The sequence below is a fragment of the Psittacula echo genome (assembly GCF_963264785.1).
Source record: "Psittacula echo genome assembly, chromosome: 6".
Taxonomy (NCBI): Eukaryota; Metazoa; Chordata; class Aves; order Psittaciformes; family Psittacidae; genus Psittacula; species Psittacula echo.
The window spans coordinates 52,245,567-52,265,913 of NC_137743.1; the positions used below are offsets into that span (position 1 = coordinate 52,245,567).

At 37.2% G+C, this 20,347-nt stretch overlaps 1 protein-coding gene across 3 annotated transcripts in view; it reads right to left on the reverse strand.

Moving 5' to 3' along the window:
• Positions 1-20,347, reverse strand: part of WAPL (WAPL cohesin release factor) — a 69,807-nt gene that overhangs the window by 11,806 nt on the left and 37,654 nt on the right. For 2 of the 3 annotated variants that reach the window (XM_080621856.1, XM_080621854.1), the window contains exons 5-10: positions 15,442-15,537; positions 12,983-13,135; positions 12,595-12,731; positions 10,497-10,608; positions 5,281-5,508; positions 634-745 (exon numbers count right to left, since the gene is read on the reverse strand). In XM_080621856.1, the coding sequence (XP_080477982.1) occupies positions 634-745; positions 5,281-5,508; positions 10,497-10,608; positions 12,595-12,731; positions 12,983-13,135; positions 15,442-15,537 (838 nt within the window). The remainder of the gene's footprint in view (positions 1-633; positions 746-5,280; positions 5,509-10,496; positions 10,609-12,594; positions 12,732-12,982; positions 13,136-15,441; positions 15,538-20,347) is intronic. The other variant, XM_080621855.1, reaches the window with a different exon arrangement.

The window sequence follows — 20,347 nt, forward strand, 5'->3', positions numbered from 1 at the left end:
TCTCCCCACGCTTTAGACATCTGAAACCGTGTGCAAGTTGAACGCTTTCATCTCTTCAATCCTTCCTCTGCCTGTCCCTCTGCTTGTTTAAAATGAAGCATTGCTCAGCTCAAGAATTCATTTTAGAAATGTCCTTTTTCCTATCTGTGAGATGCTACCCAAAAAACCTAACCAAGACCTAACTCTATAAAAACATGGAAACAAAGCCCCATGATTTCTTCTTAAAGGGCAGATTTCTGGGAGATTTCATTTTAAATTAAAAAAAAAAAAATCAGGCCTGAAAATAATTCTAGAAGACTGTAAAGGAGATTTTTACTCTAACAAGTGTGCTGTATTCATGTGCTGTACAGAGATATGTAACACACTAGTATGAATCCTAAGCTTAAACCACACACTATATGCAACACTATACACATTTGGTTTAACCTTGAACCTACTTTCAATCCCACATGCAACTGATTAAAGTCACTAATTTGCCAGTGAACTCATATCAAATAACATACTTTATTTTTTAACACTGCTGAGAAAAATACGTTTCTATTTTTAACCACAGAAAATGAATATTTAAAATAGCAGACATCTTAGCAAGATTCACTAATTTTCTGTGCTGCCAAAGCAGCAGCTCCAATATACCTTTATCTACAATATGATCAAGACCACCAAGAAGTCGCAGTTCTTCTTTAAACCAGTCCCCAGCCCGTTTCGAGGTGAGAGACAGTAATGTCTCCATTGCCAAATGCCCGGTCTGAAAGAATTAGGTTCCAGAATTAGTGAAAGCATCATAAGCAGATGTAGCCAATGTATCAAATCATACAAACACGTCACATAAAAACCATAAAAATGAAGCTATAGGTTCTGAGTAGAACCACCACCAGAGGGAGCAAGAACGGATGGAAAAACAGGTATGAAAGCAATTACTTGGTACAGATAAAAAGGTACTTTGCTTTTTCAACTTTTTCTTGATTTTACTAATAATAGCTTAGAAACCCTAAGAAGACTCCTTCCATCCACTACTCCTGTTATAAAAAGAAACAAGTAGAGGAAAGAAATGGACAAATCAGGCAGGAAAAATACACAAGAAAGGCCACAGTGAACACTACTATAAACTCAATTTCATTTATGGTACATAAATATAGCAATGAAAGGTCAGAGAAGAAGCTGTCAGATCTCATAAAAGCCAACTAAATTTAACCACTCTTAAGTTAACTTCCCTCCCTGATGCATTTGATTGGTAATGCTTCAAGGAGGGCTGTGCTTATTCTGAGCTGTGCAGCACATTCCAGGATACCAGTTCAAACCTCAGCACCTCCTGGGAATAACAATACTCAGACTCCAGTAAAAACCCCATTGTCTTGGAAAACCAAGTTATAAATTGTATGAGCCCCCCAACATCTTCAGCTGCTTTCCTTATTCTCAAAATACTGATTTCCAAGGAGGAAAAGAAAGTCGAAGATTAGTCTTGATGAAGAGTTACCACCCAAAGTTAGCCACTTGCATTTTTTAGGAGCACACGGTCACTCATGAGCATACAGTTAGTAACAGCATTTCTCCAATCTAAATGGAAGTGTCTTGCATCATGAAAAGTGTTGTGGGGGCCAAGAAAATACAAGCAGCAGTATATCTGCAATAGGTGGGCTCATTCTTCCCAGTGCCAGCAGCACTTCAATTCCCTATCACAGAGCAAAGACAAAAGCTGCAGTTACTCCTGCAACTGTTCCACCACCCAGGAAACTGCTAATCGCCTTTAACTGCCAACAGTCCCTCACAGAGTCTTCCCACATGATGGAAACTAAACACACTTGGTTACAGTCTTTTCATCTCATCACTGGGAGATACAAGATCCAAAACCTCGCATTTTTAAAAGCTGTAAGTTAAAAGCATAATGCTAAAGGAGATGAGAATATTTTAAGCAATGGTGGAGAACTTCCCTTCTGAAGCCAACCAAAGGAGAAAGCTTTTTGAGGGAGGAGGGGAGAGAACAGGAAGACTGATTTTGACAGATCCCTAGCTCTCTGAAGCCTCCCCATCCTCTGCAGACAACTCCCTTCACATTCATAGATTGAGCCTGAAAATGTTGTAACATGGATATCTGAAATCATGCATAACCTAAAGCACACTGAAGACGATTAAAACTTTTCCTTAGAGATCTTAACACCTACAAAAGATTAAGTTGACTTCCTAAATACCTTCACCATGAAAGCTCAAAGGCCACACAGTATTCAAAATATGGTGCTTAGTTTCCTGCCAAAGGGCAAAAAGACTTCAAAAACACTTAAGAAGATAATGTGATATTTATAATAGTGGGCATAAGAACACAATTTATTTTTTTTTAATAAAATAAAATCTTGTAACCCTTTTGCTTTAGAGGAAAGTGTAATCTATTCTATCCGATTTTTATGTTATGAAATTTTAACACCAAGGTTGAAAACATGGATCCCTTAGGCTTTCAGCCTCATGCTGACAGCGAAACCAGAATAACCTCTTTCACCAACAGAAAAGAGAAGTCACTTCTGAAGGTTTTCATTACAATTCAACAGAGAGGAGCTAGCTGCAGGCATCAGCTACAGAGGCCTATGCCAACTGACACGCAAGCGCCATTTGCCAAAACAAGGGCTGAGCTCTTCAGGTTTTATCTTCTAAGCCAGAAAACAAAAAACCTGGAAAAAATTCAACCCTCAGAGAACTCCTGTTCAGTTTCTACGTTTACATTTGTTAAAGTTCGTAACAGTCTAGGAAAACAGAACCCTTTGAATACCTGCTACAGCACTCAAAAGTTAGTCCAATCTAACTTGTAGATAGTCACATGAACACCACTGTGGAAAGAGATGGGCAGTCTTGATCATCATTCTTGGATCGGTATAAGATTCAGAAAGGAAAGGTGTGATGGTTAGGCACAAACTGGAGTTATCAAAACATCTGCCGCAATCCTTCTGCTCCTCAGTGGGTATGTTTGAGTCTGAAAAGCAAAAATCTTTACCCCCAGAAGATCTGCATTTTTGTTAGCATTTTCTGCATGTCATCTGGTACAAAAAGAGAGATTGGTTATTACATCTCATGACAGAGACCTATGTGAAAGCAACTATCTTCTTACATATGAAGTTCATTATTGGCTCAACTTAACATTGCTACTATCATAAACTGGAAGAGAACCTAACCATCTCATTTGACTTGCATATATTATCTAAACACTACATAGTCTCTGCTTCTAGATACTGCAGCTGGGAGGGAACCAGTGTCCATCTGTGAGGTACTACACCATTAAACACATTCACAGCAACAGCTTGACATAATTTTAAGGAATAAAGATGACTCAAGAAGAAAAACAACCAACCAACCAAAATAAAAAATACCCCAAAACCAAACAGCTTAAAATGATAGCCTGTGATAATACTACTCTTTACTCACGGAAAGCTTCCTCACAAGACAGAGTGAGTCTCTTTTAACATATACCTCTCCCTTTAAAACGCATGCCTAAGAAAACGCAAGAACAGAATTACAGTTCATAGAAAAACATCAAGCTAGCTCAGACTGAATATGAGAAAAACTCAGATAGGAGACAGAGGTCTGTGGCTGCATGCTTTGGCAATGAGGGACCTGCACCAGCCATTCCACGCTTAATAAAGAGAGCTGTCTTACATTTCATAGTGCAAAAGATACCCTGGCACTCAGACTGTGAGCAACATGAGTTGCCTTTGGTGCCAAAACAGCACTGAAAGAAGACACTGATTATACCAATTCCTAGCTGATCCCCACCTGGAGAACAGATTTCATTCTGTGTCAGTATCTTCAGACTATATTCAGTGAATTCAGAGAGTAAGCTGAAAGCAGAGAAAATAATCTCAAATTCATTCTTCCTTTGCAGATTTGCAAGACCAGAAAATTAATACAAGCCACCTACCTGCATGTTTCACAGGTTTGCAGTAAACAAGCCTAAAACTGGTACTCTGAAATATTTCTCCCTTAACCTTGCTAATCAGTTTGGGGACAAGAACTGTCATCAATATGATCTCTCTCCCCCAGAATTCAGCTCTCTCTACTGCTATGTAATATGACTTTTCATACCAATTCAACTGTTCTGTAGCTAGATTTTTTTTTTTTTTTGAGGAAAAGACACCAACCAAAAAACACACCACCACCACAAAAAAAAAAAACAACCAAAAAACAAACCAGCCACCAACCAAAAAAACCCCAAAACAAATCGAACTCTTCCTAAACTGAAAAAAAAGTCACAAAACCTACAAAAGAAAATGGCAGCTCAGCAAGTCATGTCATCTTTTAATCTAACCTAAAATGGAATACCATCTTAACTGCAGATTACTGACAGGAGCTGGAACATTATTTGCAGAGATAAAGCTCTGAAAAGCTCACTTCATGAACTAAAGCAGAAGCGTCTCCTGTTGGGCATTAAGTATTAAAAATGGCAAAAACCTAGTAAGAATCTTTAAAACATTAAAAGAATATATTACAAGACATTAAGAAATTAAGATCATACCAACATCTGTTATACTGAAATACAGTGAAAGCAAAACCACATTACTAATTTTTGCCATTTATGACCACTCATCTCGTCAATCTGTCATCAATTCTCTAAATATACTCTTAAAAAGACTTGCAACTTACCCTTTATTTTTCAAGCTAGCTTGCTGCTAGCATGCCCAAATTTATTTTTAAACAAAACCAGTTCACTCTGTTGCAGCTGAAGATACATTCATAAAGACAAGTATGTTTCAGAAAGGAAGGAAAAAAGAGTCATCCACATTTATAATCAACAGACCTGCCACCACACTCTGGGCACAGGGAAATCAGATTCTGTTGGACAAATACTTTTATTTTTAATGTTAGAACCTGCATCACATTTTCAGTTTAACATATAGTGGTCTTATTCCCACATAAGAGCCCACATTGTGAATGTATATGCAACATTTAGGCAATGAAACAAGAGTCAAATAACCTAAACATGGTCTTTTAACACACAGTTATTTAAGGTGTCACATCTTTTCAGTTGCTACCTTTAAATAGCTACCCTTAGCAGGGGTGAATGGTGAATCAAACAGCTGAACATCATCAGAACTTTCTCCTACTAACAGTCTTTTAAAAACAAAAAAAATCAGATTTAAAGACAACGATACTTGCAGTGCAGTCCTAAATATGTAAAACACAGACAAAATGTCCTGACTTCTCACAGCTGGGAGATACAAAATTAAGGATGCTGCTTGCAAGTTCCATTTTATTAAGCATTCCACTACTGCCAAAGCTTTCAAATAAAAGCACGATACCCACCGTGATGTTTTCCAGATCAAGATGCTTGTTGTGAACAGTTTCACACAGTCTCCGAATTTTTTCCTTAATTTTATTCATGTCTTTTTCATTCAGCAGCTTGGCAGAAGAAGCATCTTGTTCCAATTCCAAAAGCCGTATCATCAGATCTAGACTAGCTCTGTCTAAATCCATGTTCAAACGATCTCTACTCAGAATGTACATTAGAGCTGCTGTACAAAGGGACAAATTCTTGGGTTGGGAGAGGAAAGGAAAAAAGAAAACCAAACAAATCAGGTTTTAGGAATCATTAGGCAGACCTTTTACAATTTTTAATAAACAAAGATTTACAAAAGAAAAACCTTGACAAGTCCCAATTTACGCTAGCACTTGCATGAGTACTTACTGGTCTGATCCCTTCTAACAAGTTACTAATGCATACTTCTAAGCAAAACAACAGACATAAATCACTTAACACATTTACAAAACCCAAGTAGAAAAGCAGGGGTTTCTACTTTTAAGGGGCTTAGCGCTGCAGAGAGTAAGAAACGGTAACTCCAGTAACACAGTATTGTAGAAGAGACAGATGGCTGGGGAACAAAGTGAAAAGTGCAGGGTACATGGCAAGGCAGGTGAACATTCTTGTTTGATGGGATAAGCTGGTGACAGCATCAGAAAATACAGACTGTGGGGATAATGCCTGCATGTGAACTGGGGGGGGTGGGGGGGAACGACACAAAGTGCCTGGTGACATACATTCCAATTCTGCCAACAGGTCTGTTCATCCGTAGTTCACCCAAATCCTTCCAGCATAAACATATTTAATTACCAGTGGAATTCTGCTTTTTAGAAGCGAGACAGAGTACAAGCCAGCTTCCCCCTGCATTATCTTGATCACCCCTATCTTACACAGAATTGGTATATACACGTCTTACTGGATAAAGAATACTTAGTCATTCTTCAAGAAGGAATTAAATTTCTTCTTCATGAGTATCCAAAAATGCAAAGGCAGAAGGCAACTGTCAGGAAGGGACAAATGACAGTGAAGAGATCAGTGCAAAGCTGGTAAGTACAGCACTTGCACCAAGAACCCACCCATTCAAGTGAGCTCCAAGTTATAGTGAAGAAATGTTCATGGGAGAACTGAGTTGTGCTGGACGTACTGCTTTCAGAAACCTCTGATGGTATCTGGAGGAAAAAAGCTGGGAGTGGGGTGGGGTGTGTATGTGTGCGTCTTATTGGGTTCAACGTGCTGTATGCACCTATTCCATTTTTTCTGTAGTAAGTAAATTAAAATACGGAGACAAACCAATTCTGGGATGTGAACGTTGTACAGCTCAACAGGAAAGAGCAGAATTCCTGTGTCATGCAGATTAACATCTTGTTTAGAGTTCAACCAAGCACCAAACCAATCGTTAGCTGCTTCTGTTTATTTTAGAAGCAAGTAATAATCACACCTAGTCATACTACGCAGTATCAGCATTTCCAAAACAGGATTAGGCAGCTGGTAGTCTAGCAAAAGCTATGTTAAAACTCCTTCCTGTCTGAATCAAGGAAACCCTCAGGTGAATAAAGACTTTAACTACCGAAGACGTATTTGGAACACTGAAGGAAGGACACAAGGTTTTCCAAATCTATGTCTCCTTTCACGAATACAGCCTCAAGACAAAATGTTACAAAAATAAAAAAAAATAAAAATCCTTAGCTGTGAATATCACTCCTCCAGCCTTTGCAAGCTCCAGGGCAGAAAGTAATTTATGTGGCTTGTCTACACAGCCAGGGTATACATTGTTTTCACTTAATTTCTATTAACTTTCTCCAATAAATCTTGCAATTTTATCATTTTAATTACAGAAATCATTTCTTCTGGATTCAGTTGCAACTGGCTTAAATTGCAAGAAAATTCAGGTTCCTGGAAGACAACTCTGTCCCTTCCAAATGACAGTTCTTAAAGCAGGATATAGAAGCACATGCATTCCAGAGAAACCAAAGGTTACTCTGCTAACTGCTGTCCAGTCAGTGTGGGACCTAACAAAGTAACATCTATGAAGAACTACTTTCTAGTGACCAGCATTACCCAGGTGAGCATTCTGGAAAACTAAATATATAAAAATAAAAATATATATATATGCTTAGGCCCCTCAAGAAGTTAATACAGGGAAACTGCTGAATTTATAATCTGGGCTGCCAATATTAAGGCATTTCAGGAAGTCAGACTGCTCTTGGATCACTACTCAGAAACGCTTTATAGATATTCCCGAGTTTAGTAAGGGCAATCAGACTCACTTTGTAAGCCTCTGTACCAAACCCTTGCTTGTTCCAGGCTCCCTTCTTCACAATTCAATTTACTGTTATGAAGAGAGCTAGGTGTAATAAAAACTAGGTTCCTGCAACAGCACATATACAGAAGGCAAATCAGGTCACTAAGCCTCCAAATGCTTACATGCAACAGGAAAATTCCTGTTTTTCCTGTAAAAAAAGTAACAACTTTCATGTAAGGAAAGTAAGGACTTCAAAAGTGAATGGTGCTTATAATGTAGAACAAACCTTCCTCGGGGTTTTCTAAAATTTTTCTTAGTCTCCAAAGGAAAGTTAGTTTAACCTTGAATATAACATCTCTACATTTTGCTCTGATCTTCTGTGTTAGACAACGTGGTTAACTGTTTCTGAATCCCTATCTCATGCCCTATAGTACAGAGAACTCTGAGTGGGGAATAAACACATAAAAACAAAACAAACACCCGAACAAAACAACCAAAGAACAAAATCAAACCCACAAAATCCCACCCCTATGGATTGCTGTAGTGAAGCTCTTTTTTCATGGGGGCTTTTTTTTAATTCCTACTCTATTCCTCAAGATGCTTAAAACACATTCTGCTTCCAGACAAAAGCTGAGAGACAAAAAGAAAAAAAAAAAAGTATATTAAATAGAAATTGCTCTAGACAGAAATTTTATGGCACATCTAACTATGGATTTACAATCCATACTTCTACTGAATTGAGGAAAACATCCTAGTTGAACATATACTCCAGAAACAGCAGACCATTTACACGCAGTCTCATCCTTGCCTTCCCTTGCTTGTTCTATTTATACTCCAACTTCTGGGAACAGATGGTTATTTTCTAGGGTTCAGCACTACATTTAACGTACTTTTTTTTTAATAATTATTCACATGCTGAAGGCATTACAAAACCGCATTTCTGTGCTTAGCTACTGACAGCTACAGTGAGGACATCATTTTTATTAAAAATGATAATCATACTCCAAAGCTTTTAGAGCATACCTGGAGAGACAGTTAAAAACTGAAACTGCAGCTTAAAGACAAATGTACTGAAAAAACTGGTGGAATGAGTAATATTCATGTAAATACTTTGGGCATAGCTCAGTAAGGTAACTGGTTAGTTTACTTTCCTTGCCGGTTACAAAATACCTCTGCAACTGCTATTTCATATTCTTATGGAAATCTAAAAGTCCCCCACTTTCTCAGTCTATTCCACTGTAAAAGTACAATCAATGCAGTATATGTACATATTTGTTTCCATTGGCCCTGTCACCATGGCAGTCTTCCCATCTCGAAAATACTTTAACGAAACTATTAACAAAATAATTATGCTTTTTTTTTTTGCCTAGTCCTTATTCAACTTAAATGCATTTAAGCCATGCGCTATTTATTGAGTTACTCTGCACTGAGATTTTGTGGAAAAAAATCCTATTTAAACAAGTTAAAACGTTAGTGAAATAATTGTTGAACAGAAGAGCAGTATATAAAGACAGCAAGCTTATACAGAAGTCACTGTTGAAGCATATACTGTCAGTAGAGGTACTTTAGCATTTAATAGTATTTTGATAAATCAATAATTTTATAATACTGCATAATCTGCATCAAGAATACACTGTAACAATACTAAAATGTTACTACCTTTTCCCTCCCTCTGACAAGAAGCGTTTCATCAGATACACTGAAAATAGTGAATATAATCAATGCTTCTTGTTCCTGCAGACTAATAATAGCATGCAATTTCCTTTTGAACTGTATGTGCTAGTTCTTTTGAAAATGAAGGAATAATGGTAACTGTCAAAAGACATCCAAAAATACACCGAGCAGACTTGTACATTTTCCAAGGAACTGGAGCTGTCCTCTGCAGATCTCCTGCAACTCAGGGGTGGCAACTGTCCTAAATAGTGTGACTGTACTTCATTTATTTCTAGTATTACTTGGCACTATTTTGACAGCTCACAAAGTAACAAATGCATTGAACCTGGTTCCTATGTTTTACAGTTAACCACTGCTAATTTTTGAGGGAGATGGAAAAGCAGCTATTATTCTGAATAAGTTACTTAAAGCTCTACAGTTTTTTCCCCCACCCACAGTAAGATGTCAAATTCAATCTCTTAAATATCTATTTCTGTGGGTGTAAAGCTTCCTTCTGCATTGTATGTCGTTCTTCCAGAGCTATTAAATACAAGTAATAGAGCTGACTGGATACATGCATCTACTACCCACCTCAAGTAACATCTCCTATGTTCAGCTTTTGTAACAATACCTCAAGGGATACCCCACAGAGGCACAGTTTCCAACCCCTGGAAAAATATTATCACCTGCAAGAAGCATCTTCTATTACAGCTGAATTGAACTTGTAAAGTTGATAAGAAGGAAACCCCAAACTGCTTCAGATTTTGCCTCTCAAGTCATTTACCTTTCCTAGATAAACCATAGAATACTGAACACACTCGAAGCATCCTACAACTGCAATTACAACACTGTTCAAGGAGACAAGCACAGGACATGAAAAATGCTCCACAACAGCTACAGAAAAGGCAGTAATTCACATACAAGCAAGTGTGGAGAAGAGCACTTAGAGTCATCTTTAAATAAAAGGAGAAAGGATTCCTTTCAAAAGTATTTTATGTGAAAGAAATGATAAACACAACAATAAAACTATTCAAAAAAAAGCTTAAGAGAAAATAGCATTCCAAAGCACACTACAGGGTTTTTTTAAATAGCTGAAATGACTTTTTAAAAAAAGAATTTCCAAACCCAGCAGCACGTTACAGTGGAAGCGGAATCTGTCATTGGAACGTTGGTGCTCTTATTTTTCACTATGGATTTCAAAACTGAAGCCACTGGTCCCAGACGCACACTATACTGGATACTTGACCTTGTATTATGTGTACACAAAATTCATACGAAGTAGACAGGTATTATCAGACTTTAATGAAATGTACAACGTATCCATACCTGATGGTGTTGGGAATCATCCAGTGTCTTGAAAACCATGGCTACCATCCCATGTGCTCTCAGATGCATTCGGAAGCTGGGCATGGCGCACTTTGTCGCCAAGCTGATTACACTGAAGAAAATGAATTCTGGATGAGAACAACTAAAATGGACACATTGTATGGCAGCTAAACAAGTCTACAGACTGTGGTTGACCATGTACCTCAGACCCTGACAAACTCTGTTAAGATGTTTCTTCTAAAATTTGTATAAGGCAATGTAGTTGGTGAACAGAGCAGCATTTTATTCAACTGCTGCTTACCAGCACTAAACTACATCTGCTCTATTTTAAGGCTGGCTAAAAACAGGATTTGAAAGGGTACCCTGAACTTGCTTCTTTCAAACAAAAGTTGAAATAATTTAAAACAGTTAAACTGAAAAACAAACATTCATGAATTAAGTACAAAGTTCCTATTTAGAGGCACAGGAGAGTTTATTACGGATCAAAGCATTATGAAAAGTTATAAATGTGAGCTTCCATTGCTATCTAACAGTTATCTATCCAGTTAATTGGTCCCGCTTCCGATGGACAATACTTTTACAAAAAAAAAAAAAAAACAAACCAAAAAAAAAACCACACACCAAACATTTTTAATATTTATTGCTATATATTCATTGTTGATTGAAACACTGCAGATTTCAGGAAAAATATGACAAATTTATTAGTTTAATCAGTGATCAGCATAACAGTTCTATTTTAATAACAGAATTCTTCCCCTGGTTTTATTAGCAAGCCGCCTGTCATTTCTAGCACAGTGCAACATACAGACTATCAAAAATAGTTCTCTTTTAAATGTGGAATAATGTGGAAGTGATTCTGCAATCAGGAATCTATTGAGGAATCTTACTATGAAAAACTCATACAGTGTGGTGTTTAAAGAACAAGTGTCTTTCTGTCTCCAATCACAACAGCATCAGTTAGAGCTTACCTACCAGTCTCTGATTCTTTTACGTCTATTCCTATCCTTACACATTGATTTCCTTTGGAAAAATACTTTTCTTTTAATTTGTTAACTGAAAGAAAAAATTTTTACGGTGTTTATACAAGTTACATTCCACAATATAAATTTGGAAAGTAAATAAGTCAGTTTCAGATATTCGGAAGCTTGCCATACAAGCAAGTTAAGTGCACTCCTAACTGTATTAATTTATACTTATCATAAAGTACATAGAAACTGGATAATAGATTTCTTGTATATATACTCCAGCAACAATATTCACTGCTAGTTTTTGAGGAATGAAGAATAAATTCTTAAAATAGCTCTCAAAAGCATTAAAACTTTTTCTTATTCACAGTCAGATCTCTAGTCTTTCCTTATCACCTGTCTCTGTGGATTCGTTTTTCCTTCTCTACCATTTTAGTGCTGCTGAACACAGAAAAATTTACCAGTCTTAAAAAATAAATAAAAAATTAAAAATATGATTACATAGTTACAGGAAATCATTCTAATCACCTTTGGTGTCCAGTCTCTGGATATAACATCAAGTCAAACTTCTTCAAAGCAAGACTAACATTTTTTGCTACTAACTTCACAATAACTTGAATATTCAAGAGTACAACAAACAGCTCAAGATAAAGCTTCCAGTTAATATTAAGACCACCTCCAGTGAATGCGAGCCATGTTATTTCTCAACAGAAGGTAACAAACAGGAATGTTGGAGTTAAACAGAATCTCTATTGCATTACTTCCAGATTACAGCCAGCAACCTTTGCAGTCTTGAGGATTTTATTTTAGAACTGAATTTTGCATTAAAAAAATACAGCGCAGACACTGCATGTAAGACTGCACTAAATAAAGTGGGGATTTTTTTAATTTATAGCATGGAAATCTGTTGAAGATGTTGCTTACTGTAATTTTTTTTTATTTCACCTTCCTAGTCATCCTGCTTTTGAATATTCACAGTAAATCACCTTGATGATTATTTTCCAATTTTATACTCTTTATAGAAGCGCCAGGTAATTACCCAAACATCATTTTAAAGCATGGTCACTTCATCAGTAAATATTTAATCCAGTATCTCTTTTAAATGTAAGGTGTTTTATATTAAGATATCTTACCTAAGGCAACGTGTGTTTAGGGGCTGATTGCTCTTCAATCCACTTAGCAAGTACTCAATATCATCAGTGAACTCTTGATTTTCACCAAATTCCACTACATCATTGAAGTGCTTTACATGCTGAACAACAGTGTATAACTGGAAGAGACAAATATTGTGACCTAGGTAAGTTGCTCCTGGGATTAATTATAACCTTAACAAGTACAGTTTAAAAATCTATTCAGTTTTGAGTGCAAAGAAACATTAAGAAGTTAATGAAGTCCATTCAACTACTTCGATAAAAATATTATCTTTAATAGGAAAGCCAAATTTCATTTTGACACTGTTCCTTCAGTATTTAGGATTACTAGTAATTCTTTTTATCTTAAAAATTTGTTAAGAATACTTACTTCTTTGTCTTCTTTCCTACATTTCAATGCAGTTACTATCTCTTGATAGGGTTGAGTAGGTATTGTCACAGTTTTTATCACTTTGGGAGGTGGTGCAGGAGCCTTAAAAACTCCATCATCTTTATGAATTGCCTCCTTTGAAGATAGCCTTACCTATTGATAAGAAAGTGCTAAAATGGGCAGGTGTTTTGAGCATGTAAACATACACTAAATACATCAGGAAATAGTACAGGTGTGCAATTGTCAAACTCACATTTTGGGACTATTTAGTCCTTGCCTTACACTATCAAGAGCTACCTAAAACGTGTGATAATGTATCTACTCTAAAAAAAAAAAAAGTTACAAATTAAATGCATTTTTAAATATAAAAACCAGTTCTATGTAGTCAGGAAAGCTCCAGTGAAATTCTGGAACTTAATAGTCCCTTACACTAGTTCCTTAAGTTTTAGGGTAAGCAAACCAATCACGTTCATCCTTTAAAAACAATTATTTGTTGATAGCGACAAGCATCTTATCCTCTTACACTGGAGACACCAGGACTAAATTGGTTGCTATAGCAAACCATCATTAAGTACACTGGTGTGGATTTGAGCACAGCAATGAGCAACCACTGCCTTGACATAAACTGAACTAAAAACCTTTGTGCCTACTTTTCTCACCTCTAACTACTGGAGGCTACCACACTACTGTACTCAGGGTACAGCTGTCAACTGACCTCTCCAAGCTGACACTCCAAACTGTTTTTTGCCTGTAGGTACCAGACTACCAATATGAATTTTACAGACAATAAAAAATTCCCACATGGAGAAATAAGAGAGGCATGACTCAAGCAGGTAGGGTATGCTCTCATAACTTCATGGTATTCTCTGCACACTGGCCTTATTCATACTTATGGTGTGTTTTAGGAACAACATATTATAACACACAATAAGGCAAAACCTGTTCTGAACTTAGGTAACAGAGAACTTTGATGTTAGGTCTGGAATAATCACTGACACATTGCCAGACATCTCACACAAGTATTACAGGTTTTTTCTCAACCTACTTCTCTGTATTAGTTTGATGCTACCATATAAGCTTAAATGTCAGCATATCTTCTGATTCCTTCTTTGGCAAAAATTCAGATGCAAAGACAAACTACAGAAAATAAGACATACATGAAAATAACACCTAAATGCCAAACTATAAATATAGAAGTGTCAATGCCAGTGACCATTTATTCACTCTCAGTCTCTAAACAAAATCATGTGCTTAGTTTCCTTATGCAGAAAAAGGAGCAATTTGTTTTTTTAAGTGACTGAAAAAAAAGATAGGATTAATATGCAGGCATGGAGGATGCATTAACTATCACTTACTCCAGAGGATATTTTGAGAGATATCCTTCTTGTGCATTGTACATTGACAGTCAGAATATAAGCCAAAACCTGCTATATTAACAAAGCATTCTATCGCTGTCCAGCACTTCAGTATTTGCTCACTTAGGCTCCAGTGGAAAAGTGCTAATACATCACTCTGAAAAGCTGGTTCAGAGAACATACTGGAGCACTCCGATCTTATCAGTTTGTGAACACAGGAGATGCACTGAAATATCTTGTCCAAATCTTGGTTAACGGCTTCCCCTTCAAAGTAAATTCCAAGGGAGCTTGGGAAGGCCGTAAGAAAGAGTACCTGGCATAAGCAGTTTGCTGTTTCTCACCATAAATCTATGACAAATTTATCCAGATCTTCAGGTAACAAATTTCTACTGACATTAAAGAGGCAGGAATTACCACCGAACATTTGGATCAAGGCTCATGTACCTTTTAACTCTTTAATATTAATCATATACATGTAAAGCAAGGCTTAAAAAAGTGACGGCAGTAACTTCAGATGTGCACTATAAAATGAGAAGCAGAACTCCCCTAACTGGTTTGTTCAGCCAAAGCTCTGCCATATTCCTGAATTAACATTTTGATGGTTCCAGTTACAAAGTAGAAGTCTGACAGAAGACAAAATGCTGAACAGAAATGATCTGGACATTTTCCTAGCCTGAAAAGGATATATTCAAAGAAAGGAAAAGTAAATGAAATCTCTTCTTAAGTTTTTCCTTCTTGACTTGCAAGTTGCAGATTTCTATGGGTATTAGCAAGTTAACCCTAGGGGCTCTCTCAGAAGATGATATGGAGTCCATTGTGAGAAAACTGAACTTCAGCAGATTAGGAAACATAACCTGAAGTATTTTTTTTTTTTTTTTGGTATCAGTATACTGAAATGATACGAAAGATCCCATTCTAGGTATTTCCATGGACAATTTCTTTCCCATCAAATACTCAACAGCTCATCTCACAAAGCAGACTTCATTCTGAATTACTAACATTACCAGATACCAAGAATTTGTGTTTCAAAATGTTATCAGTGAATCTTAAAAGGGGATTTACTAAACACTGAAAAAAATACCCAACAGTCTACAGTCTACTTACTGGGACACTAGGAGTTTTCAAAACCGGTGGTGCTGGCAGAGCCTCTGATTCTGGCTGGTTCCAGTGTCTAGCATTATATACAGCTTTTGTGGGAGACTAAAAGATAAAAATAAGTTATTTTTAAAGCAAATCTACCAATAATCACTATGCACTTCAGAAATTATTGTAGCAATAATGTTACCCAACAAGTAAAATGTGTTTCATTTCCACTTCCGTATTCCCAGCAACACAAGCTCTCTATATCATATATATCAGAAAATCTGTAAGACTTCGAAGTACCTTATGGTTTTAAAAACACACAGACTCACTCAAATGGCAAAAGACACTATGTGCATGTATTTCAAGATTTTTTTCTGTCTTTCTACTGTTTACATTTATTCAAAGACAAAAGGTCTGCAACCTTAGCATAGACAAAACCAGACAGCTATGAGGGGGAAAGAAAACATGTTAGCAAACATCACGCCAGTAGAAAATATGACCAGTTTAGAATCAAAATGCAGATTTGACATAGACTTTGATGCTTGGAGAAACAGAAAACACTCAAATTAAACGCCTTAATCCATATTATAAATCAAGCCTTTTTTTTTTTTTTTTTTCCCTTCCCTTCTTGCTCAGAAATGTGCCAAGGCAAATCAAACTAAATCATGATTTACTGTCCTTGAATTTTTGGGAACACAATATAATTCTTAGAGGATGCAGGGACAGAACTGCATTTCTAGCAGCTGAGTTTACCAATCTAATGGCATTATAATATTCCAGATTAATACAGTATTACAATTTTCACAGTTTCCCAACATGCTGGATTACTGTGTAAACTGTGTAACTACATCCCTCCTCACAAGCACTCACAGCGCATTTTAAACATGGAAAAATTAGATCTATATTAAAAAAAAAAAAAAAAAAAAAGTTGGGCATTAAAAAAAAAAAAACACAAACTGTTAAATGTAAGGTATCAGCTATTTAAAACATACTTGCTCAGGTACAGCACACAGGTACAGCAAACCTAGCAGCCCCAGCTATGGACTGCATATATCATTCTGAAGCACAAGGTTTCGGCATGTCAAAAGCTACAAAGTAGATTTTCAAGAGTTTCGGTATTACTGGTACATGTTACTGAGCTGCATCCTGCCATTTTCTACCAGATAAGAAAGCCCTAACAAAACTTCAAAGAACATTAGCAGAATGAAAGTCTCAGCTATGAGTTTTCACAGCTCAAAAAAACCTGTCAAGAACTACATCATTTTAGTTTCCAGACAAGACAAACTCCTTCCCTCCTACAGTGAGCTTTGATGTGGTCATAAGAAACTTAGTTGGACCTTTTATTAATTTTTTTTTAAAGCAGTGCTCAAGTACCATTCAACAACATGCATGCAATGGCCACCATCTCAAGAGCTTCAGCTGTTTTCTGAGGAAGTTCTTTTAAACAATACATTTTCAGGTAAAGGATCGCAAAGTTGCTCAGCAACCACATGTAACCACCATGGCCACATGCAGGAATACCAAAATAAGGGTTTTGATAATTTCAATTTTTAACTTTCCAAAGAACAGAAGCACCAACTTGACCAATCTCCTGAAAATCTCTCCAAGCTCAAACAGTTAAATCGAGAAATCAGTTTTTAAGTTCATGGTGCTACAGTTATGAGAGGACATCTCTGTCCACAAAAAGGAAGACGGTGTCATATAGATCCCCTTTGAAAAAAAAAGTTAACTGCTGACAAAATCGCTAAAAGGTTAACTCTCTTCTCTTCCAAGCTTACTGCATTTCTGAGCAGCAAAGTCTTACCAAACCTGATTCAAGGTTTGTGATGAACAAACCAAGGACAACTTAGTAACGAAGATGCTTTTTTAATATTGAAGGATACAAGGTTTTACAAACATCTGTAATGGGGAAAAAACCCACAACAGAGTATTTTCTGGATACTCACTACTTTTTTTTTGAATTACAATTGCTCCACAGATTACCTCAGTGCTCAAGATTGTGAACAGAAAGTCTAAATTTCTGGGTGCCAACATCCTGGTATACAGGATAATTCAAGGAAGTAACACACTATCAAGTAGCCAGCATGAAAGTACAGCATATATTTAATATCAATCTGATGCATAAATCTTTTTAACCTTGAAGGAAAACTTGACGATTACAGTTCTGACAGCTGTCTATTGCACTACAGCTGCCATAAATCCTATTAACATATGATATTCATTATTAATAGTCCCAAATCTCAGTTATAATCTCACACAGTATCCTATCCCTGCTTAAAGGATACCAATATATTAATATTCCTGAATTTCCTGTCTCATAGCTACAAGCAGCACAGCTTTTTAGATCTCTGCCACAGCAGTGTTGGGCTCAGTGCACCCAGCAGGGAGATGCTGCAGGGAGATGCAACCCACACAACAGGATCCTAGATGTATGCCTTCCTCAGTGCCATGCAGAAACAACAGGGGCACAAAGCAAAGCAGGCTCTGCTGCAGCTGACACATCCCTGTTCAAGGAAAGAGCACACCTCACTTGCTGGCTCAGTGCCCTATGTGCATGTTCCTTTTTCTTCAGTGCTCCATGACAAACCAAACACAGCCCTTATCAAGTGCAGGGGGAGCAGAATCATGCTGTCATTAAAGCTGTCTTACTGAGCTGGGACAGACCCTTGCTCACCATGGGACAGGAGTCTCTGCAGTCTTGGCTTTTCAGAATTTAGCACAGCGGTTTCATACACATGCATACAGCATGGAAGAACAGATGACAGAGATCAAGTTCCATGCTTCAGTACAGCATAAGAACGAAGTATACAAACAGCTGCACCAGCGTAATCAAAAGGTCCTCACAGCATTAGTGTGTTTTCTTCAGCAGAGAGCAACAGCTGATGCGTAGGAAAGAGCTCAACAGGGCAAAGAGATAAAGACAATTCCTTCTAAATAATCAGGGCTCAGAGGCTTCCTGAGTCCAAGACAGCTTCCTTTTTATTTAACAGTCAAAAATGGGGTTTTCTTCCCTGATTTTCCTTAATCCCTTATTAAATCAAAAGCTAGGGCATCCAAAAGTGTTTTGTGACAAAGCACTTTACAGATTGCTTAGGCACTATCAATACAATACAGAAGAAAGCTGCATGTAAGAAATCAAGTAATGTCACCACTTAATGCCTGATCTGAGAAATGAGGACATCTCATTTAATAGCTATCTTGTAATATAGTCCAAACTGGAACTGAAAATGGCAATCACTTAAAACCTTGAATACCTATTGAAGGTTAGTTTTAGCCACTATCATTTGTAATATCTTCCACTTGTATATCTAAACAGTGTTTAGATTTCACCTGTGATTCCATGCCCTTCTAGTTATATTTCATTAACCAGTAGAAACTGCTCTCCAGCAACCCTACCATCTGGTCCACTGACTGCACACAGCTCAGCACACCCCCAAAATCCAGCACTGCTTTCCAAAGAAATATGTTCTAATCAGTTCTAACTCTTCATTAGGGACTGTAGTGATAGGACAAGGGTAACGGTTTCAAACTTAAACAAGGGAAGTTTAGATTGAATATAAAGAGGAAGTTCTTTACTGTAAGGGTGGTGAGGCACTGGAACGGGCTGCCCAAGGAAGTTGTGAATACTCCATCCCTGGCAGCGTTTAAGGCCAGGCTGGGCAGAGCCTTGGGTGACATGGTGTAGTGTGAGGTGTCCCTGCCCATGGCAGGGGGGTTGGAACTTGATGATCTTAAGGTCCTTTCCAACCCTGACTATTCCACGATTCTATGATTATGCAGGGACTTTGGAGTTCTCTTAAAACGCACATGGATACGGGAAATAGATCACTCTTCTACAATCACCTCTTAAAGCAACCTGCACATTTTGACCTGCAACACAAAACGAAGATGAATTTCCAAAACAACTGTAAGGAAACTGCGCCAATACTGATCGATCTGTAAGAACCATGTAGACTTGCTTTTAGATTACTGTATGACAGAACTGAAGCCAGGAAAAGTATCAAAGAGCAAATGAATGCTAATGAACAAAGGCTTTTCAGAAGGGCTTTACCACATAAGCAAAGAGGTTTGTTTATTTGGTTTTAGTGGTGGTGACGGGTTTTTTTTAAGGCAACTCAAATGCTTATGATAACAAGCTTCCCTGAAGAAGTAATGCTGATATTTAAGCAGCAGTAATTTAAGAAACTGACTTACTTTCTCTTTAAAGCGAAGGCAACTGTGCAATTATTCAAATAATGCAGACTTTTCTTTAGGAATTCTTCCTCTGAAGATTAAGTTAGAATAAATGCAAGAGGAAATATATCACTCCTTTGAATTCTGTGTTCTTAAGGCAAATAACTTCTGCAATATTAACCAGCTGTAAGAGCTTCTGCTGAATAGCAGAAGAGTTTCCTTTTTTCATATGTATAGAACTGACAGCTGTTTACACTCAGATCTCTGAAAGACTGCAAATACTGCAGTGAGGGTATAAAGCGTACTGTACTATGGGACCCTAAATGTGGTTCACGGAGGTGAACTGAGATGCAAAACCAGAACTAATGCCAGGGATTTTACAAAATGCACAGGGTTGTCAGTTCTATACAATCATTTCTAAATGGCATAAACTATGGGTCATGCTTAACCTCCCATCTCTGAAAGCCTCATGATGAAATTTTCAAGAGTTGATATTCTGCACATATGGATACTGTGCTGCGTATCATTCAAAGATACAAGAATAGCAGAAAATAAGAGCCACGGACATGAGTCATGCTGAAAATACTAGCAAAACAAGAAAGACAGCAGCTATTTGCAGGCAAAAATGCTTTCCAAGGTAGAAGACAATGGGAAAAGAAAACCCCCAAAAAAGCCATTTTTAACACATATCCTGATAAATGCATTATTTGTATGTGAAGGGCATTCAGTAAGGCTGTATGCCAGATGCTTCCAG